This window comes from Cornus florida, unplaced genomic scaffold, assembly GCF_030987335.1.
Source record: "Cornus florida cultivar Cherokee Brave unplaced genomic scaffold, ASM3098733v1 CherokeeBrave_3.0.0_Hap2_Chr02, whole genome shotgun sequence".
Taxonomy (NCBI): Eukaryota; Viridiplantae; Streptophyta; class Magnoliopsida; order Cornales; family Cornaceae; genus Cornus; species Cornus florida.
Window position 1 is genome coordinate 60,617,753 of NW_026775572.1, and position 21,522 is coordinate 60,639,274.

Below are 21,522 nucleotides of genomic sequence, written 5' to 3' on the forward strand. Positions count from 1 at the left end.
GTTTTGAATTGTAGTAGAAACAGCCGTGGTAGAAAGTCGAGACTTTTTACCACAATTTTGAACCGTGGTAGAAAGTCTATTTTCTTAGAAATTAATAGACTTTCTACCACGGTGCATAACCGTGGTAGAAAGTGTTATATATATATATATATATATATATATATATATATATATATATATATATTTTTTAAATAGTGTGGCCCATTTGAAGCTTTCACCCCCCCCCCCTACTACTAGCCTTGCAAGGACCCCAAAGCAAACTCTAAATAAATAAAAAATAGCATCATAACCAAAATAATTTACAACTGACCAATAACATCATATATATATATATATATATATATATATATATATATATAACCAATTCCAAACCATTGTTTTATACAAAAATTAGCCATATACAAATTTCAAATAAATACATGATCCACACCTTATATATTTACTTAACCAAAATAAAACAAAAATTCTTCATATCTTCTTGCAACTTCTTCATGAGCCATACAAAAAATATAGCTGCAACAAAAAAAGTAACGGCAACCGCAACCCGCAATCCTATCTTTGACCTACAAAGATATAATAGTTGAAGTAAGAGAATTAATGTAAAGCAAGTTCATAAAAGAATGGCTAATGTTGTCTTTATAAAAAAATATAAAATGATAAAATTGTCTTGAGGAAAAATAGTTACCTAAAATATACAACATATACTTATAACCAGCTTTAAATGGCATTTTTCAAAAATAAAAGCTATATTCTTTGAATGGATTGAATTGGATAGGATTAAAACATTTTTCTCCTAGTTTAAAAAAAAAAAAAAAAAATCCTATGAACTTATTTAATCTATCAAGGATAAAAATCCCATAGTCTGAATAGCGTTGTGCATTCACAGTCATATAAAGCCAAATGGGTATGAAAAAGGAACATGTAACATTCATTTTCAACCAATATTAAGTCAAATTTTGGGGGGTCTGTAGAAATCCTTGACTAAGAAGCTCAAGCACACTTGAAAAAGAGAACAAAGACTAAAATGGTCCTTGCAGAGCTCAGTTTCTTCAAGTTGTTGTCCAAGTCAAACAAAGCAATATTAGTTATTTTCAAAGGTGTATGCTACTCAGTGACATATATAACCTGACAAAATAGTAGTAAGATTATTTTCAAAGAGGTATGTATACTTCAGTTTCATATGCCCTGACAAAATACAAGTAATAAAGACACAAAATTGGTGGAAATTAGATTCAACTAGTTCAAAGGGAGATAACAACTGTGTGTGTAGTTTACTAATATTGGGGAGATTGGGATGTACTGAGATAGTAGTGACATGGGTATGCCCCTTGTTCCCTCTCAATCCCATTGTGAGAGGAAGCAAAGGTACAGAAACAAACACATATCCAAAGAGGTGAAAAAGGGGTGTCTACACAAAGTAAAAGACATTTCCTTACAAGTGGACAACAAAGTGATCATCTCTCTCTTTAGGCTCTATATGCACCAGAAAATATAATTGATTTCTAATACTGTGAACACACCCATAAACAAAGACAAGTTCATGGGTGAAAATCCCACCATGAATGGGTGTCAATATCAAAGAGATACAACCTGCATCTAAAAGTCACAAACTTAAATATATTGAAAGGCAAATTTGTGTGGGTACTCGCACATAAATTAAACTGATTTTTATATTTAAAATAAACAAATATATTAAAAGTGGGGATTGAAAGAGAGCATATTCTAAAAATTTATATAAAAACAAAAAGCATTCAAATTATGGGATAATCATTCCAATGGGAAAGGCATGTAGCTTCACTTTCCACAGACCTCATTATATGTGTCATCATGCACCTTTAGGCTTTGCTATGTCTACCTCCTCTCTTCATCTTCAACCCCTACCTCTCTTACTTCCAACTTTCACTTTTTCCACCGCCTCCCATAAAATACTAAATATTTATTCTTTTCTAAACCAAAACCAGTTGAAAGACTGCAAGTTTGCAAACACTCTCTTGGGTTTTCTCTTAATTCTATTCTGATACTCCCTTTAGTGTGTGTGTGTGTGTGTGTGTGTGTGTGTGTTTAATTCTATTCTGATACTCCCTTTAGTGTGTGTGTGTGTGTGTGTGTGTGTGTGTTTAATTCTATTGATATGTGTGTGTGTGTGTGTGTGTGTGTGTTTAATTCTATTCTGATACTCCCTTTAGTGTGTGTGTGTGTGAGAGAGAGAGAGAGAGAGGATCCAGTTCATCATATCTCAGTTTCTACTGATAAGGTTGACAACATAACAAAAGGTATCTTTCTGTTAGTTTTTCTCACCATTCAGGTTCAGTAGTTTTCATCTGAACCTTTTCTTCTAATAGGGTTTACTTTCTTCTTGTAGATTGAATCATCAAACTCAAAATAGAAGCTTAATTGATATATATATATATATATATATATATGTTAGAAAAAATGGCAGAAGAAGCAAACTCTAATGGTTCCATTCAAAATCCAATTGGTGGATCAAATCCTCCCACCATAAAGAAGAAAAGAAACCTCCTAGGAAATCCAGGCAAGCCTCTCTATTTTCCCAATCAAACATAATTTTTTTGATTATTTTCTTGTCTATCTTACTTTATCATGATCAGAGCTATATTCGTGGATATTCAAGATTATTATTTTTTAAAAAATATTTTGTATACTATCTTTATTAACAGATCATACAGCAGAAGTAATCGCTTTATCACCCAAGACTCTAATGGCCACTAACAGATTCTTGTGTGAGATGTGTGTTCAAAGGGATCAAAACTTGCAGCTACATAGGAGAGGGCACAATCTGCCATGGAAGCTCAAGCAAAGGACTAGCAAGGAGATTAATTGCTTACATTTGTTTACTAACAACCACTTTTTCTATTGTTTTTCGCGATTGAATGATCTTGTTTAATATTCCCCTTATTGCATTATCCAAAAAGGGGAAAAAAGTTCCAATCAAATGGTCCAAATCTAGCAGGCCTAATGGAATTTTTACTAATACGTACAGAATCAAGTGGTTGATCCATTTTTTTTTACTCAACTCTTACAATATATTACTATAGTAGGAGAAATGTTATTTCTTGAGCATTCCTTATTACTGCCAAAGAAATTCAAATGGTATATACTAATTGGTTGCTTTAAATGGATTCAAAGTAATTCCTTCTAATTTAACTGAATATATATAGCTGTGTTAAAATCTAGAAAAGGGAAATTACCTCAGTTTTCACATGCAGCTTTCTTTCATTTTCCGATGGAGACCTAAAGAAAAAAGGTTGGAAATGTTAGCTCAATGATAATTATACAAAATGGAATATGTAAACCAAACAGATAATTAAGAGACTTCTATATATCTTACTCATTCATAATCGTTGATGGCACTGAGCTCCTAGAAGATCCTGAGCCCTCCAAGACTGATCCAGCAGAGGTGGCTTTCTTTTTGTAGCCTGGGCAGAAAATGTTCAGCTTAAACATGAGTTGAAGTTTACTCATCTAATATACATTAATGATGAAAGAAGAGCATAGGTTTCAACTTCACTGCACGGCGATACATTTTTGGTCGCGCAAACACACATTGCAAAACATAAAAATGCATTGGAGTACTATATATATTGTTGAATTGCTGAAACAACACTTTTATTGCTAAGATTATTAGTCAAGGATCAAACTAGCTTGGTTCATGGTTAGAGTTTTTCTTCTATAACTAGGTTATCAATCATTTATGCTTTCATCTATTTCTTTTCCCCTTTTGTTTTGCCATATATTGGTATACCCTTAATCATTTGTTAGAATATATTAACTATGGCAAATGTAGAAGCATGATCTTGAAAATATTAAAGAATAAAGATGCACAGTTTCAAAAGAAAAAAACCATATTTTAGGTGCAGATAAACAAGATGAACTTCTTAGTAGACTTGCTCTTTTCCAAATTACACCATTAAATGTAAAGATTCACTTCTTAATGGATAAGTTTTACTATTTGAGTGCTTGGGGTTTCTGGATCACATAGAAGGCCAAAACACACCGTACACACACACACACACACACACATACATACATAGATATATATATGTAGAGATACACACACACATGCATATATATATGTAGAGAGAAAAGAGAGGGCTTACCTGCTTTATAGTGATTGCAGTGGCTGCTCTCCTTAAGGCTTTTGGTTCAAAGAAACTTGGATGTTCCAAATATAGCTGCACACAAAGAGGTTCACTACTCATTGATTTAATAGGTGTTATTAAAGGAGGTTGCTGCCACTGCTTTGTGTCTGTTGGGATCTATAAGTCTACATCCTTGCTTGTATTAGCTTGAGGGAGAGAGCAAAAGTAAGCTGTTATCTCCCCCCTGCAATCTGTCAAGTCGATAAGAGCTTGAAGACCCAATTCCAGTCTCAATACTTTAAAAAATAAAATAAAAAAATAAAAATAAAAAAAGAAGAAAAAGAAAAAGAAAAAGCACAGTACATTATTAAAAGAGCAGAAAACACCTAGCCGTACTGAGATGAACTAAATAATTTAATAATTGTCATGAATGAGAACCCCCAAATGAAGGCATACAACAGGTTACCCTTTTCCTATCACTTAGCTCTTCATGCTTTAAAAACCAAGCTCCAACAAAAGCCTATGTTCAACTTCCCGCGATAGATGGAACTGTTGCTGGCTTTGAATCCTCAGCTTTTTCATGTTATTTGTTAAGCATCTAAAAGCAAAATTTGCAAAATCTCAGATATCATCTAAATATGTGAATGCAATTACATTACCAGCACAAAGTAATGGTTCTCAATTCTTGCGAATGCCTGTAGGGAACAAATTAAGTTCATATCATTAAAAAAAAAAAAAAAAAAAACCTAAGCCATGTTAAACAATCACAATAAAGCTGCCTAATCATAAGATCTGATCGCAAATTGCAGATGCTCATAACTTCAAAAGATAAACATTTATACCAAGTTGAAAGTATCTAAAACTAGTATTAAGAAAAATTAAGATAAGATTAATTGCATACTCTTCATTTCCCCAGCTAATTCGTATATTTAGCACCATTGATGACACCATAAGCTCGGGCTTTCTTCTAAAGAAGTTAAAGGGAATTCATGAATTTTTGGTTCAGCATTAAGTTTAAACAGGGAGTACCATTGCAGTCCACTTAGGTCCCCTACTTAGAGACAATCCCACCGATGAGGCCTTAAAAATTCCAAAATAAAGGTAATGCTGAACCAAAAAAAAAAAAAAAACTTGGAAAATGAAACTTGATGTCACTGTCGCATTGCAAATCGGCAAAGTGTTGCAAGGTTAATGATTCAATCAGGTTTAAATGATAATATTTGGGCTGTTTTCAATCTAAAACAAAACATACACCCATTTGTGACACTTAAATTATGAGATCAAATTTGAGTTTCACCATCAATCCCTAAATCTAGAACCAAATAAGATTTATAAAAAATCACCAATTGAATCACTTATCTGTAGTCAGAATTTGTACTGTTGAAAAAAGAAAAAAGAAAAAGGTTCCTGAATATTGAATCTATAGAAGATAAAATTTGGATTTAGATGGCCATAAAGCACACAATAATTAGTCACATACAATATACAACAACAAAAGGGCGTGTGTGCTAAAGTAACTCACCAATGAAAACTTATCATCATCCCCTTTCTTGATATTCTCTTCATTTGGAAGAAGATGAGCAGTCATCATTTCCCATTTGGTCCATGCTCTAACAGCTGCATACTGAGAACAAATAAAAAATTTGCTAATAATAGATTCCCAGAATATAACAGTACATGCAGATTCACGATCAATCAATGATATTCTACATGAGAGGGTTATATTGATATCGCCCTACCAGATACACCCCTTTGGCTGCATTTGGGGCTACAGAAAACTAAGCACCTGCAGTAGTTTAAGAGAACTCCCACTAAAACTTTTTAAAAAAAAAAAAAAAAGACCAATACCATAGAATTTAAGCATTCTGTTATTTCTGGTCAAGAAACTACCTTTATTTAGTTTTTTTGTAAGATGCCTGGCTGTACATCTCTCATTCATCATAGATATTTCAAATGCCTTGATTATAACAAAAATGAAACTATAAACCATGCCTTATCCACAACTTCTACATTTCTAGATGTTCTCCGTCGAGCATCACTCATCAGGGAGCAAGCGGTTGACATAGACCTTCTTGTGTTGTAAGGACATAACATTATTAATTCATTCCAAGCAAATTTCAACAATCCATACAAAAGTCTACAGTTCCATGTATTAAAACCGTGTTCTAACAGGTTACCCTTTTCCTATCACTTAGCTTTTCATGCTTTAAAAACCAAACTCAGGTAAAAGCCTAGGGCTTCGAGAAAATCAATAAATTGCATCAAATTAATTTAATAAAATCCTCAAATCCCAAAATCCCCAACTGATTTTTCATCACAATTACTTATCCACATATGGAGATAAATATTTCGCCAACATATTGAGATGAAAGATATAAGAGAAACATTTACCTATAGAGTTCTGTAATTTTGGTCGATTGCTGATCTTCAAGTTATTACTCAATGTCATCCTTATGAGAGAGTAGAGAGGGCTTGAGAGTTGAGATATAACGGGCCTGAGGCTGAAGCTTTCGAACGGCGAACCCGAACTAGAATAGCGGGCGATGAAACTGAAGGATATGGGTTTTGATTTTTTGAACAATCTGAAATGATATGCCGATATGGGTTCTGATTCTTGTAGATTTTGTAGTTTGTAGTTGCAGAGACAGAGAGAGGGCAAGTTCAGAGTTAAGAATGAGAATAGAGATGGAGGCGATCTGGGAGGCTGATCTGATTCTTGTAGATTTTGTAGTTTGTAGTTGCAGAGATAGAGAGAGGGCAAGTTCAGAGTTGAGAATGAGAATAGAGATGGAGGCGATTTGGGAGGCTGAAATGATTTTCCCTAAAATCGTGTGGTCTGTAGGTGTGTGTGGTCTGAAATGATTTGCCTAAAATTCTAAGAAAGAAGCGGGTATAAGACCTGCGCACGGCTTTAAACCAAATTCAATTTCTACCACGGTGCCTAAAACGTGATAAAATAAGTTACTATCACGGTTTTTCATTAACTGTGTTAAAATAAAAGGCTGGGTAAAGATGCACTAAATTTAAGTGAAATTAATTCACTTTCTATCACAATTATAAATAATTGTGGTAAAATAAATTCACTTTTTACCACAGCTCTATTATAACCGTGGTAAAAAGTATAATTACTACCACGATTTTTAATTAACCATGGTAGAAAGTTTTTCTATCACTGTTTTACAATAATCATAGTAAAATATATTACTTTCTACACGATTTTAAAATAATCGTAGTAAAAGACACTTTCTACTACGGTTATTTTAAAACCGTGGTAAAAAAGGCGTTCTAAAAAATTATTTTTCTTGTAGTGTATGCAATTATATATAGTTGATAGGGTGATTGTGTAATTAGCTGAGTCTTGCATCTTTATATAAGCCATTGTAGGCTCAGGGTTTTAGATATATGAAATACACATTTTCTATAGCCACCATGATCTCTCTCTCTCTCATCAGTTTGAACATGGTATCAGAGCGGTATGAAACAATGGGAAACTAAGATTGTGGTTGTGATTGCATTTGTGGTGTTCTTCTACAAATCGAAATCGAAATCGAGATCGAAGTCGATTATGTTCTTCACCGAAGGTTTGTCCGTCGTTCTATTCAGAGTCGGAGGTTTGAAGCTGTTGTTGTGTTCAGCACTTCTTGTCCATCATTCTCAGATCTTAAGCCCTTTGTTTTGTTAGCCGACGCTGCCTTGGCTGTCGTAAGTTACAGAGGTTCCATCATCGCAAACCCTTTCTGCTCGGTTGTTAGATCACTGCTAATGTTGGGTTGCCGTCACCGCTACAAGAGCTAGGGTGTGTATTAGCCTTGATTCTCCATTGCGAACCTCGGGTGTTGGAGTTTATTGTCGGTGGCAGAGTTCTGGTTCTTGCCGGCGCTGATTGTAATGGAAAAGGGTGGTGTTTGGCTGCAGGCATAAAGTTATCCCAACCTTGGTTTACTAAAACCGGAATAACAGAGAACTGGTTCCGATTTGGCCCGTCTGCCTAGATCCAAATAGGGTGCCCAGATCCTGCCCGTTTGACCAAATCCGGCCCTTTTGCCCAGATCCGGCCCTTCTGACCAGATCCAAATTCAGTTTTTTTTTTCCAAGTTCGGTTTTCTTCTCTCTCTTTCCTTCTCCATGGCTGCCGATTCAGACCTACTTTCTTCTGCTTCTTTCAATCCTCCTATACTTCGGTTAAGCTCAATGGCAAGAACTATATTTTATGGGCCAAGTCAATAGCTATTTTTCTGAAAGCTAAAGACTTTGGCTCTCATTTAGTTAAGGATAAGCCTAAAGATAGTGATGCAGATTTCAGTTCATGGGAACAAAGGGATGCTCAGATCATTTCCTTAATGCTGAATTGTACTGAACCCAATATCAGTTCCAACCTGCTGTATTTGGATACTGCCAAGGAGATATGGAACCGCCTCCAACAACTATATTCTGGTAATATCACCAAAATTTATGAGGTATGTAGACAATTATTTGACCTTCGGCAAGGTACTCACAGTCTTGCAGAATACTTTTCCCACTCAATGGGAATTTGTGAAGAAATGAACTTGCATCAGCCTATCACCTCTGATGTGAAGAGCATACAACAACAACATGAGGATTTTAATGATGTTCAGTTTCTCACAGGGTTATCACCCGAATATGAATTTGTTCATGCACAGATTTTGGGTAGCCCTACACTTCCCTCTCTTCCTGATATGTTCTCCAGACTCCAGCGTGCTATTCTATCTAATAGCACTTCTAGGAGTGCTTCATGTGGTGTCACTGCTCCTCCTAGCAGTGAACGTTCTGCATTAGTTGTGAACTAGGGTGGTTATCAGCCTTCTCGTGGCAGTGGCAGTCATTTTACCCGTGGACGTGGTTGTGGCAGAGGCAGAAACTCAAAACTTTACACTCACTGCAGTCTTACTAATCACACTATCAATTACTGTTGGGATCTTCATGGGAAACCGCTACCTTCTTCCTATGCACATCAAGTAACTTCTAATGAAGGGGATTCTTCTTTTTCTACCACACCAACTGCTCCACAAGTGGCTGTTGAGCCTGCTATGTCTCAACAACAGCCTTCCACCTCATCTTCTATGGTTTCCTTTGCCCAATCAGGTAGTGTACCTGCATGTCTCTTATCCTCTCGTCAGAGTCCCTGGATTCTTGACTCTGGCACATACGATCACATAACTGGTAGTTCTCATCTTTTATCTAATTTGCAGGGTGTTCTTTCCTCTCAAAGTGTTACTCTTGCTAATGGCTCCTCTACTAAAGTTTTGGGTATGGGAACCACCCAACTCACCTCTTCTATGTCCCTTTCCTCTATATTATATATTCCTCAATTCCCTTTTAATTTGATGTCCATTGGTCAAATTACTAAATCTCTTAATTGCTCCGTTACATTTTATCCCTCATGTTATATTTTTCAGGATCTCAAGACGATGAAGAAGATTCGTACGGGATATAAAGTAGGTGGCTTGTATTACTTTGATCTTGCACTATCTGCCATGGCTCTTCAATCATCTTTGTTTCCTTTCTAGTGGCATTATCATCTCGGCCACCCATCATTATCAGTTTTGCAGCGTCAAGTCCCCAGTCTTAGTTTTAATTGTGTTGAGTCCATGCCTTGTGAAGTATATCAGTTTAGTAAATATTGTCGTGTATCTTTCAAACCGAGAGCTACCAATCGTGTTGCTAGTCATTTTTAGTTAATTCATTCAGATGTATGGGGCTAATAAAACATATTTCTATTAATGGATTTCGTTATTTTGTGACTTTTACGGATGATCATTCTCGTATGACTTGGTTGTTTTTAATGAAAAATCGTTCTAAGTTATTCTCTATTTTTCAAATATTTCGCAAAGAAATAAAAACTCAATTTGGATGTTCTATTAAAGTTTTACGTTCTGACAATGCCAAAGAATATTTCTCGGACCCTTTTGAGATTTATTTTTATGTTAAAGGCATCATTCATCAATCATCTTGTACTTATACCCCTCAACAAAATGGAGTAGCGAACATAAAAATCGTCATCTCCTGAAAGAATCTCATGCCCTTTCATTCCATATGCATGTTTCCAAACGTTTTTGGAGTGATGTTGTTCTTACGGCCTGTCATCTTATTAATCGGATGCCTTCGTCAGTGTTATATAAGGGAAATCTCCTCATTCTGTTCTACTTCTCAACTCCGCATTGTTTAATCTTACTCCTCGGGTCTTTAGATAAGTGTGTTATGTCTGGGCCCGATCTTGACAAACTCGACCCCCGTGCCACTAAATGTGTTTTTCTTGGGTATTCTCGTACTCAGAAGGGTTATCGTTGCTACAGTCCTCATTTTTAGTGCTATTTCACTAGTGCTGATGTCTCCTTTTCTGAGTCTCTCTCATATTTTTTTGATTCTACTACCCCTCTCGATATTACTCTTGAGCCACCTATGCCAACTGTTCCCTCTCTAGTTCCTGATCCCACACTTCCTCGCTCCGCTGTCCCCTTACAGGTTTATACTCGACCGCCTAATTCGCTCCCTTCATCTCCTTTAGAGTCTTCGGATCTGACGCCATTTACTTTGCCTGATGATTTGTCAATTGCTCTTCGTAAGGGTACTCGGTCGTGTGTTATTGCACATCCCATTTCTAACTTTGTCTCCTACCATAATGTTTCATCCTCTTTATCTTGTTTTTTATCCAAAATGCCTGCTACTTTTGTTCCCAAGACTTTATAGGATGCTCTGTCTAATTTGGATTGGCGCAAAGCCATGGTAGATAAAATGGATGCCCTTTACCATAATCGGACTTGGGATCATGTTCCTTTACCTCCGGGCTCCAAAACGGTTTGTTATAAGTGGGTCTACACTGTTAAATACCTTCACGATGGGTCTATTGAGCGGTTGAAGGCTCATCTAGTGGCAAAAGGGTACACTCAGACTTATAGTATTGACTACGATGAGACCTTTTCTCATGTTGCTAAGATTTCTTCTATTCGGGTACTTATTTCCATTACTGCTAATTGTTACTGGCCGTTGTTTCAAGTGGATGTCAAGAATGCCTTCTCGCATGGTGACTTAGTTGAAGAACTTTATATAGAGCAACCACCTGGGTTTGTTGCTCAGGGGGAGTATCGTCACACTGTTTGTCACCTTAAAAAGGCCCTGTATGGATTGAAATAATCTCCACGGGCTTGGTTTGGAAAATTCTGAGGCTGCATTAGAATTTGGTCTTAACAGATGCCAGACCGATCATTCGATATTTCACCAGCGCACTAAAGTTGGCTTCATTTTTCTTATGGTGTATGTAGATGATATTGTGATCACGGGTGATGATTCTGAAGGCATTGCTAAGTTGAACTTGTTTCTGCAAAATCGATTCCACACTAAAGACTTAGATAACCTTAGGTATTTCTTGGGAATTGAAGTTGCTAGATCCAAGAAGGGTATAAGTTTATCTTAACGCAAATATATGTTGGACTTATTAGAAGAAATAGGTATGTTGGGTGGTCGTCCAGTTGATGCTCCTATGGATTCAAATACAAAATTGTGTCTGATGAGGGTGATCTATTTAATGACCTGGACAGATTTCGTCGTTTTGTTGGGAAATTAATTTATCTCACTATCACTCGACCTGATATTTCATATGCAGTTAGTGTTATAAGTCAGTTCATGGGAGCTCCTAGAATGCCACATTGGGTTGCTGTTCTTCGGATTATCTGATATCTCAAACAAGCTCCAGGTTTTAGGTTAGTATATAAATCAAATGGTCATTTCGGGGTGGAAAGTTTTATAGATGTTGACTAGGCTGGTTCTCCTTCAAACAGGAGATCTATTACCGGCTACTACACATTTGTAGGAGGAAATCTTGTTACATGAAAAAGTAAAAAGCAAACGGTGATAGCTCGATCTAGTGTTGAAGTTAAGTATAGGGCAATGACCCGTACCATTAGTGAGTTGACTTGGATACAACATTTTCTAAAAGAACTTGAGTTGATAGTTGAAACTCTTACTCCATTGTTCTGTGATAATCAAGTAGCTGTTCACATTGCATCAAATCATGTGTTTCATAAGAGGACCAAACATATTGAAGTTGATTGTCACTTCATTCAAGAAAAAATATTAAGTGGGAGCATCTTTATTCCATTTGTGAAGTCTGAAGATTAATTAACTGATATGTTTACCAAAGCATTGGGTTATAATCAGTTGAGGACTATTTGTTCCTAGTTAGGATTATTTGATATATACTTTTCAGCTTAAGGGGGAGTGTTAGAATATTTGGGTCATTATGTAATTACATATAGTTGGTAGAGTCATTGTATAATTAGCTGAGTCTTGTATCTTTATATAAGCCACTGTAGGCTTAGGGTTTTAGATATATGAAATACACATTTTTTGTAGCCACCATGATCTCTCTCTCCCTCTCTCATCAGTCTGAACATAATTCATTTCATTTCTGCACATTAAACGCAACATAAATGTATTTTAAAGCTACATTTGACCCACTTTGACTCCACCATTGACCACAATGTCTTCCAAACAATTTTATTTAGCTCGTGACCATTCCCGAACACTTAGTTCAGCCCAGGCCGCCGCCCACATGCCTGGCTAGAGGAAATAACCGTGAAATCAAGAGTCCAAAAAGTCTTGGAAAAGTGAGGAACCATCCCAGACACTCAAAAGGACACTTAAAACAAATCCCAAATGAAATAAATCACGTAAAAACAAGTAGGGGAAAAGGAAAATAAAAGGAAAAAGAAAACCGATCTCTACAGTACCAAATGGCATGAAGGTAAATGTCTGGATAAGTCACCATTACCCAGCAATGAAAGATTTCAGTTGCTGCCGATGACCTCGTGATAGGAATGCAAAAGAATTAATTTGGATATATAAGAAAGTGTGGAGTGCAGCAGCAGAGTTTGTAAATTAGTCTAAATTAATGACGTGACGACTATAAAAGAGGCTGAAGATAAAAAGAAGATAAAAGGATTTTTTCTATGGATATAAAACATTACCCCTTTCATATAGGATATAGCGCCTCAATGTCTCGCGGCAATGTTAGATGCTTAAAATCAAGAAAATGTTTGTTTTAATGCTACGTAAAATATATACACAGTGGGATCACTTACGGTTCTAATAGAATGAGAGCAATAAACTTTTAATTTTTACAGTCCTATTGTATGGCCTGCTATAATAATTCTGCAAATAAGTTGTAAGCTGCAATTTTTATGAGAACTTCTCAATAAAGCTTTGGTCAGGAAGATATCAGTAGTTTTTTCTTCTTGGTTTAGTTCTCAATATACTTTCCATTCACCTAAGAAATTTGAAGTCTCAAATCCACAAAAAGTGATATTGTTTGTTGTGGCCTATTCACCCAATAGGCTTCGCATAACCACAAAAAGGCACCCAAAACTACAAGTCCATAGTAAGTAAAATATCAAATTTATGAGGGTGCAGGAAATGTATACTTTTACTCCACAGCTCCAGATATATCTCTAGTTATTCCATCAGCACCGATGCTACTTCCTTCGATTCGTTATGACAACAAGTACAGAAATCTGAATCCAGTTCCATTTTCCCTTGTTCTTCCGCCAATGAAAGAGCTTTACTCTCTGCGTGCATTCCGAATCCTGCACATCTATATCAAGATCATAATATTAAGAGCATAATCCTCAAACGAATAAAAATTTAAATCTTCTAAATAATTATGTCGTCAAAATTTTCACAAAAGACTGCCCCCATAACCCATTTATTCATGTAATCCACACAATTAAAGCAACTATAGCTACTATCTTTGTTCTTCAGTTTTACCATCTATGGTTCATAGCATATTATAGCCACCACAAAGAATACTGTTAAATTTGTAGCCGGCAGGGATTTAGAACTAAATAAATGCAACACGATTAAGACAAATTGATGGATCAGAGACTACATGGGCAATCTTGGCATTCTCTTGGAGCAACATTACACTCATAAAACTTTCTTTTAATTTTTTTTTTTTTTTTTTTGACATATTACATAATTCTCCACAACTTTTTTAGAACAAGTTGGAAGATGAGATGTTGTTACAGCTACAATGCTAGTAAATACATTTAAGCGAAAAAAAAAAAAAAAAAAAAAAGGCAAGAAATCTGCATTATTATATAGTAACAAAATGAAGAATATTTAATCCAATTACTCAAATGTACACAAAGAATAATTACAAAAATAAATAAATAATCTACACATAAATGGACGTTGGACAACATTTAGGTATCTACACAACAGAGAAGTGAAGAAGTTTTGGAGCATCATCTTAGAAAGTGAATCAATAATTTCAGATATGATTCTTTCCATTTTTCACTTAAGTCTGAAATCAATTACTTGTGGTAATTTCACCTATGACAGTTGCATAAAAAAATAAAATAAAACCCTTTGCTGAATCTTTCATATAGTTCTTACAAACATACAACACAAATAACAACTGGTTTCTATGAAAAAAAAAAAAAAACCTTTATTTCCCTGTATCAAAACATTGCCAAGAACCACATCCAAAAACAAGCTCAAGACTTTCAGAATCTTCCCAGCTTGGAGAACTCAAGTATCTGATTTCTTAAAAGAGTTGGCCCATCTTAATGAACTCCTTATTGAACTTCCAAAAGTTTCTCCAAAAAGTACATTCACTGTTTAACCACATTATGCGATATATAATACCTGTAAGTAATACACTATACACAGTTCTGAAATTGAACTATATCTTGCAAAATTGTAAGAAATTAAACCATTTCTTACAAATGTTGTAAGATTATACTATTCTAAATTAGAGGAACCAATTGAAGCCTGTTCTTCCTTTTTTTGTTGCATTTTGATTGAAATATATATAGGTTCTTCTTTCATGGGATGCACCCCCTTTAAGTGCTTCTCAGTGGACTTACTCTCACTTAACCAAAAACTTCTACTTATAATAGAATCTGATGAGATCTAATAAGTAGAGAAAACTAATAATGAATTTGAAATTAAAGTTAATATAATTCAAAGGATTGACTTGTAAAACTAACCCAGGAACAGATTATTGAACACATGGATGAAAAGATAGATATGACAGAAAGGGAATGAAGAAACATGGATTCTAAATGCTCGGGCGTCTTAAATTCACTAGAAACCACCCACCATACTTCTTTTTCCAACAATGTGGTATTTCGAAGTAAATGCATGTCAAGAAAAAACAAGTCCACACACAAAATGACCACTTAAAAGAAACCCTCTTGAAAGCAAGTTCCAAAGAAAAGGGAAAAAAAAAAAAAAAATTAGCAAGAAAAAGATTTATTATATATGTTTCCCATAATTTCCCAGTGCAAATTAATGCTGAAATATATGAAAAAGTTGACATTAGTTATCATCAATTAAAACTATAAATATATTGAATGGTTGGAGTGAATTTATTTGTAAGCAAGCAAATCCTTACCTTGAACTCATGTTCAGCACGACCACATTATCTCCAACAATAGCGTCCTTAAGTGAAATGAAGTTGGGAACATAAGCAATTGCTTTAAATTTTGATTCAGCACCACAAATCTTAATATATTTAATTTTTGGTATTTCAGGGTCATAACAAATCAAAGCACATTTAAGATAATGAAACAGCAATACTTCCCCTTTCAAGTAATTTATTGGGTGATATAAACCATAAGGCCAACTCTGATCAATAGAGAACATCTTTGTCCAAGATTTCCGAACACCATATTTCTTCATAACCCATATACGAACGGGATCATAATCAGCATCACATAGGCATAGACAGCCTTCTAGCACTCCCATGGACACATTATGCTTCAAGCTCGAATCAAAGCTGATTGTGTTATAACCACGAGTCGATGGAAACAATTGCAACTTCTAGTTGTCAAAGTTAAAAGAAACTATTCTAACAGTAAAACTAAACGTCCCCAAGATTCTTCTTCACAGAGCAACCAATGGACACATCCGTCCAGATAAGTGGGACACGCTAGGTTACAATATAAAAAGGGCGCATCACCAATGCTTTTCCATGATCGTGCACCGAGTGTGTATATGTCAATCCCTCTCCTATAAGTTACCCAACGCCGTTCAAACATTCTAATCACCTTGTATTGATTAGTTCTCGGACTGAAGCCAAACCCACCATCAACAAAATATTGGGTTTTCTTGGAAGGCCTTCCTTTACCCACAGGAAGGTTTATATACTCACCCGTGATCGGATTACACACAACAACAGGTTCATTACTCGATGGTTCAGACAAGCAAAGGAAACCATTGCAAGAATTCACAATTTTGAAATTTTGATCCTTGGGTGTGACTCTGATGTCGCTTTTCCTTTTAACCCCATTTGGCAACAACCCATTTGTGCAAGCTTGATATGAAGTGTTGTTGAATCCGAGTCCTGAAGCAGAGCACAGGGCTCTGCCTTCGCAGAGAGCAGCTTGGCGAATTGGGGATCAGAGATTACAGTGCGCCAAGATTTGCAAGCGCTTAGAATACGGAGAGCTTCAGCAAAATATCGTCAATGATGGGCCTCGGAAGATAATTTCCTTCCTGGGTTGAATTTCTTTTTCCTTTTCATGGCTACTGTTCTATGATGAATCTGTGAAATAGATTTGGAGGTCAGTAACAGAGAATATAAAACCCTAGCCCCGATGACAGAATTATCTCAAAGACTAAAAAAACCTGAGTTACCGCTTAAATAAGGCAGCTTATATTGGCATATAATTAAATTACAAAAGAATCCCTGCACTACTTAATATTTTGTTCTTATATCATTTTAGTATCATAAATTGTCTGTCCCTTTCTGTCTTTTTATCTCTCGCACTCTTTGAATTCTAATTTGTTTACAATTTTCTCATATGGTCACTCAAATTAAAGTTAAAAAACAAAATTGGGGAAAAAATAATAATAAAAAAACAAAAAAATACCAGAAGTAGGGGTGGAGTCAAAATTTTTGAATTGAGTCAAATCTAAAAAAAATCAATTGTAATGTAATTTTTCTTACAGTCATGATATATGTATTGAGGAAGATATAATTTAAACCAAATAGAAAAATTCAATCAAAATAAATAAAGATATAAAAATGATAGGACAAAAGAAAACATATAGAGAAGAGAAGAATACCCATGGTTAAAAAAAGTAATTTTTAGCCGGTTTCAATTTTCTAAATATTCCGTTATTCCACTTAATAATAAAACAGTACCATTTTATTCAAATAAAATCTTTTAATAAAATACAATTATTAGGAACAAAATAGAAAAGTATGTTAATAGCTTATACAAGGATATCTATAGAAATTTTTCATTCAACGAGTTAGATTACACAAGTACTATAATTTTTCTTTCCTATACCATGTAGGATTGTAGGTTGTGAGAACTAAAAGTATTCGCAAATAGATATTATTATTTTTATTGATATTTTTGTCATTTTGTTATTTTATAATTAAAAAAAAAAAAAAAAATTCCGTGTAGACACCATATAATAAAGTAATGTTTATGAGGCCATGACATATTACGAAATATGGGTCCTATTTTTGTTGTTGATATCATGACATGTTTGATGGTATGCCAAATGTCAAGTATTTGAGAAATCGGTTGTAGAAGTTATTGATATCCAAAATAATTGTTACAAAAGTTATTAGGATTTGACATATGTGTAGGAGATGCTCTTAATTGTCTTTAAAGTATAAAATTAGGATTAGGTTGTAATGTTTTATCTTTTTTCCTATCTCTCACTCTTTGTGAAATCTAACTCCCTGTTATCACCTTTCTTTGAATTCCATTCATTGACTATTTATCTCATATTCTCTAGGATTAAAATTTAACAACAAAGCTAATTTTTTCTCCCTCATGTTCTCTCTCGAATTAAAAGTTAACAACAAAGTTTGATATTTTCATTTTAACATTTTAGCATTCACCCATTGTGATGATATCAACAACAAAAGCATTATATATAATCCTTACATTTTGTTGGTGGGACACAAATATAAAAATAAACCAACAAAAAACAAAAATAAGGAGGACACAAATAAAAATATAAACCAACAAAAATAACAAAAATAAGAAAAAAAGAATAAAGTAGTTTAAATTGAGGAGCGCGCGTTGAGCTTACATAAGGACTCGAATGTATAATTCCTCTAATTTTTTACTATTATAATCCCATTTCAAAGAATAATTTTTAGGATTCGCATGAATGGAGAATCCAGAGTATAATTTTAGATATTCTATCTTAAGACAAAGCAGATTGTAATTATATATAGTTTGAGCAGACATTACATTTTTTACTATTCATCGGAGGAATATTTGCTTTAGACACTGTGAGGCTATAAATGTGTCTGGTAAGTTTACTAAATAGATTTGCTGCCTCTTTCTCTTCTAAAATGCAAATATCGTGATACAATAGTGGGAACTCTATGACCCACTAGCAGGCGCTGCTCTAAAGTTTTTGTATTTTTATATTTATATGACTAACTCAGCAAACCAAAAACTAATCACGAAATTTATGTAGTCCGACTCAAAGCAAGTTTACATTTATTCTGAGTGAAGATGCGGTGAAAGAATTTACTGTACCAAAATTAAGTTACTGTCTTTCAGTATTCTTTTGTTATTCAACTTCTAACTCTAAACACCATTATACATAGAGTTACAAAAAAAATACTAAACAGCCTCTACAATCCACAGGCGAGAAAAAACGGGTCAAATAAATTTCCTACAAAATTCTTTCTAAAGTCGTTGCAAATCGCCTTAAGCCTTTTCTTAGTGATATCATAAGCCCCAACCAAATTTCCTTTATTCCTAACATATCTATTCATGACAATACCCTCATATCTCACGAGATTCTCCATTATCCTATTATGACAATACCCTCATATCTATTCATGACAATACCCTCATATCTACTTATTCCTATTATGCACTAAGGGCATCTCCACTCTCCTCAACCAGGTTATTCAGCATAAATCTCAACCAATCCATATTATGAGGATGTTATAAGCAAGATTCAGACTTTGAAGATACTTGATATTGAAAAGGCTACTTGAGTTGTCGATTCCGCCAGAGATTAATTCACGGCTCAAGTCGAGACCAATAACACGACCCATATTGTCGCACGTTACACCACTCCACTCGCAACAATCCATATTATGGTTCCAGAGCACCAGCTTGGTTGAATATAAAGAGTCGAATATGAGGGTATTCTTTAACTGGAGCAACAAAGTTTTGTGATGGTCTAAACATTGGGTGTATATTGGAGTGATAAAGATTGAGTGTGTGGTGATCAAGAAAAACAATGGGAATGGAGGAAACCTCATATTTAGGCAACAAGGGAAGACGAAGTGAAGAACTATTGTAGCAGGTGCTGGTTTTAAGATAGAGCTGGGGTTGACCCATGAACTATTTAGGCAACAAGTGTGATGTTTCTATTTTTCATCATTTTCTATTTTTGTTGAATTTTTGTCATTGTAAGGATATTTTTGACTTTCGTGCAGGGGTTTTGATTGAGTCCATTTACATCATATTCATTTTATTTAATGTGCTTTATGTGACTATATTATCATTGGTGCATATATAAATTTGTGGTGAGAATTAATAGGAAAAAGAAAAAAGGTAAATTTTATAAAAAAGGAGGTGGAACCCACCTTTATTGATTTTAAGGGCCAAGAAGCATTTTAGCCTCGTTTTTCTTTTCTCTCTCTCTCTTCCCGCAAGCTTCTCTCTCACCCTCTCAAATTTCTTTTTCTTTTCTCTTTTTACTTCAAAGCTACAAAGTTTGATTTCTCCCTCAATTCATGATATTTTTGAGAGCCGTTTGCGGCAAATTAAAGAGCTTGCCGAGATCTTCAATTTGATCAGAGCAAATCCTTATTTATCCAACCTTGGAATTTCGAGATTTAGGGCACAAATTTGGAGGTTTTTGCATCTTTTGAGGTAGGAGTTTCTAATTCATATTTTCTTGTGCCTTTGTAAGTCAATTCCTTGTTAATTGTTGATAATATGCTTAATTGGTATTAATTACCCCTAAAATGATTTATTTGTGGTGTGTAAAGTTCATGATTATATGTATTGGTTGATTTGTATGAAAAGCATGCCTATTGTGCTGTTAACTTGCTAAAAATGTTATGTGATAGCATGTGTAATCTTCTTAGAAATTATTGTATAGCATGTTTATTTGTGTAGTATGAAAATTCCTTATTACCATGGCATGGAAAGCATGAGACATACATGCACATTTTGGGGCATGAATGAAGGGAAATGATTTGAAACAAATGAAAAAGGGATTTTAGGGAAAAATTTTGATTAAAATGATTTTATGAAAACCCGGTCGCCGCGGAGTCACCAAAGGGCCGTGGTGTTATTATAACCTAAAGGGAATTAGGGGAATCACTCTAGCGTGGTTGAGCTATCTAGGCCCTAAATGACGCCGCGGAAGTACCAAAGGTCAGGAACAGTAACCAATCCTTCTCCCGTGTCACTGTAGAGTCACCAACAGACGGATTATATTAACAGTTTGAAAAGAGATGGATTTGGATTTGGATTTTGAAAATGGGGAGCGACATACATGGCATTGCATTTCATGTCATGAATTTTTTTCATTAAGACTTGAGCTTGTGGTGTTTTTTTCTTTTCTTTTCTTTTCTTTTCTTTTTTTTTTTTTTTTTTTTTTTTTTTTTTTTTTCTCTGGTAAAGCATGATCCTATTTTCTATATCTCTATTCTTTGTCTGGATTCACGAGGTCACAAGAGGTGTATCTCAGGCACTACCTACTGAGCAATTTGCTCACCCCATTACATTTAACATTTTTCAGGGCACGGTAAAGAAGTGGCGGACAACAATCCATCACCAGCTTAGTAAAGTTGACGGATTTGAAAATCTTTGTATTTGAAGCATATATTAACCCTTTTTGTTGTAATTAATATTAGGGAACATTTTGTATCATCTACATGGTTGGAAATGGTCTTGAGACCATTCATTTATACTTTGTGATCTCATCATGATTTCAATATCCATGTAAGGCTTTGAGGCCATATTTTTTATATATGATGTTTTCCTTAATTTTAATGGTGTATCAGACTCATGTATGGCCTTATTTGATTTTAGTACTACTTAGTTGTGTTAGTTTTATTATCAAATAGAAGAATTGGGACAGGTTTGGGCTTTGTGTAAGGTCACCAAAGGACTAAAGTGATGGCAAGGAGCATAAGACTTCAATTTTAGGCTGTTTGGGGCGATTTTGGGGTTCTGGGCATCTTGAATCGGTTCAGCCCCATTAAACCGGTTCAAGGGGGGACCTTGGGTTCAAGAATGAGCATTCTGTCCATCTTGAATTGGTTCAGCCCCACTGAATTGGTTCAAGTCCCCCAGTGCACTGTTTTGCCTTATTCAATTGATAGCTTGGAACGTTTGACTTCGGACGGTCATAACTTCTTCGTTCCGAACCTAAATAGGGTCATTCTTGTGTC

At 34.9% G+C, this 21,522-nt stretch overlaps 3 protein-coding genes across 17 annotated transcripts; 1 reads left to right on the top strand and 2 right to left on the bottom strand.

The window, feature by feature from the left end:
- Positions 1 to 261: 261 nt before the first annotated feature.
- LOC132295108 (uncharacterized) lies at positions 262 to 6,968 on the bottom strand. 15 transcript variants are annotated; one of them, XR_009478319.1, is made up of 7 exons: positions 6,492 to 6,968; positions 5,623 to 5,724; positions 4,760 to 4,795; positions 4,119 to 4,193; positions 3,350 to 3,437; positions 3,210 to 3,252; positions 262 to 563 (listed from the first exon to the last, which is right to left on the bottom strand). XR_009478319.1 is itself a non-coding variant. In XM_059793206.1 (7 exons), exons 1-5 carry the CDS (start codon positions 6,547 to 6,549, stop codon positions 3,354 to 3,356), a joined length of 348 nt encoding a protein of 115 aa, XP_059649189.1. In that variant the 5' UTR covers positions 6,550 to 6,968; the 3' UTR covers positions 262 to 563; positions 3,210 to 3,252; positions 3,350 to 3,353. The 15 variants fall into 15 exon arrangements, 2 of the variants coding, with proteins under 2 accessions (XP_059649189.1, XP_059649190.1); XR_009478316.1 differs by having other exon boundaries at positions 4,119 to 4,344; XR_009478312.1 differs by having other exon boundaries at positions 4,119 to 4,351.
- Positions 6,969 to 7,575: 607 nt separating this feature from the next.
- Positions 7,576 to 8,908, top strand: LOC132296301 (uncharacterized). Its single transcript, XM_059794512.1, has 2 exons — positions 7,576 to 7,681; positions 8,367 to 8,908. The coding sequence occupies exons 1-2, from the start codon at positions 7,576 to 7,578 to the stop codon at positions 8,906 to 8,908; spliced, it is 648 nt and encodes a 215-aa protein (XP_059650495.1).
- A 4,202-nt stretch (positions 8,909 to 13,110) lies between these two features.
- On the bottom strand, positions 13,111 to 16,718 carry LOC132287173 (F-box protein CPR1-like). Its single transcript, XM_059789702.1, has 2 exons — positions 15,514 to 16,718; positions 13,111 to 13,707 (listed from the first exon to the last, which is right to left on the bottom strand). Exons 1-2 carry the CDS (start codon positions 15,864 to 15,866, stop codon positions 13,569 to 13,571), a joined length of 492 nt encoding a protein of 163 aa, XP_059645685.1. The 5' UTR covers positions 15,867 to 16,718; the 3' UTR covers positions 13,111 to 13,568.
- Positions 16,719 to 21,522: the final 4,804 nt, after the last annotated feature.

What these genes read in the sequence shown, in the direction of transcription:
- LOC132295108 (XM_059793206.1), bottom strand. Translation starts at nt 6,549, where the DNA reads ATGACATTGAGTAATAACTTGAAGATCAGCAATCGACCAAAATTACAG. An exon ending in ATGATGATAAGTTTTCATTG is followed by an intron (nt 4,796 to 5,622) that starts GTGAGTTACTTT and finishes TGTTCCCTACAG; the next exon opens with GCATTCGCAAGAATTGAGAA. An exon ending in CTGCAATCACTATAAAGCAG is followed by an intron (nt 3,438 to 4,118) that starts GTAAGCCCTCTC and finishes TTTTCTGCCCAG; the next exon opens with GCTACAAAAAGAAAGCCACC.
- LOC132296301 (XM_059794512.1), top strand. Translation starts at nt 7,576, where the DNA reads ATGAAACAATGGGAAACTAAGATTGTGGTTGTGATTGCATTTGTGGTG. An exon ending in GATTATGTTCTTCACCGAAG is followed by an intron (nt 7,682 to 8,366) that starts GTTTGTCCGTCG and finishes GCTCTCATTTAG; the next exon opens with TTAAGGATAAGCCTAAAGAT.
- LOC132287173 (XM_059789702.1), bottom strand. Translation starts at nt 15,866, where the DNA reads ATGGGAGTGCTAGAAGGCTGTCTATGCCTATGTGATGCTGATTATGAT. An exon ending in GTGCTGAACATGAGTTCAAG is followed by an intron (nt 13,708 to 15,513) that starts GTAAGGATTTGC and finishes ATCTTGATATAG; the next exon opens with ATGTGCAGGATTCGGAATGC.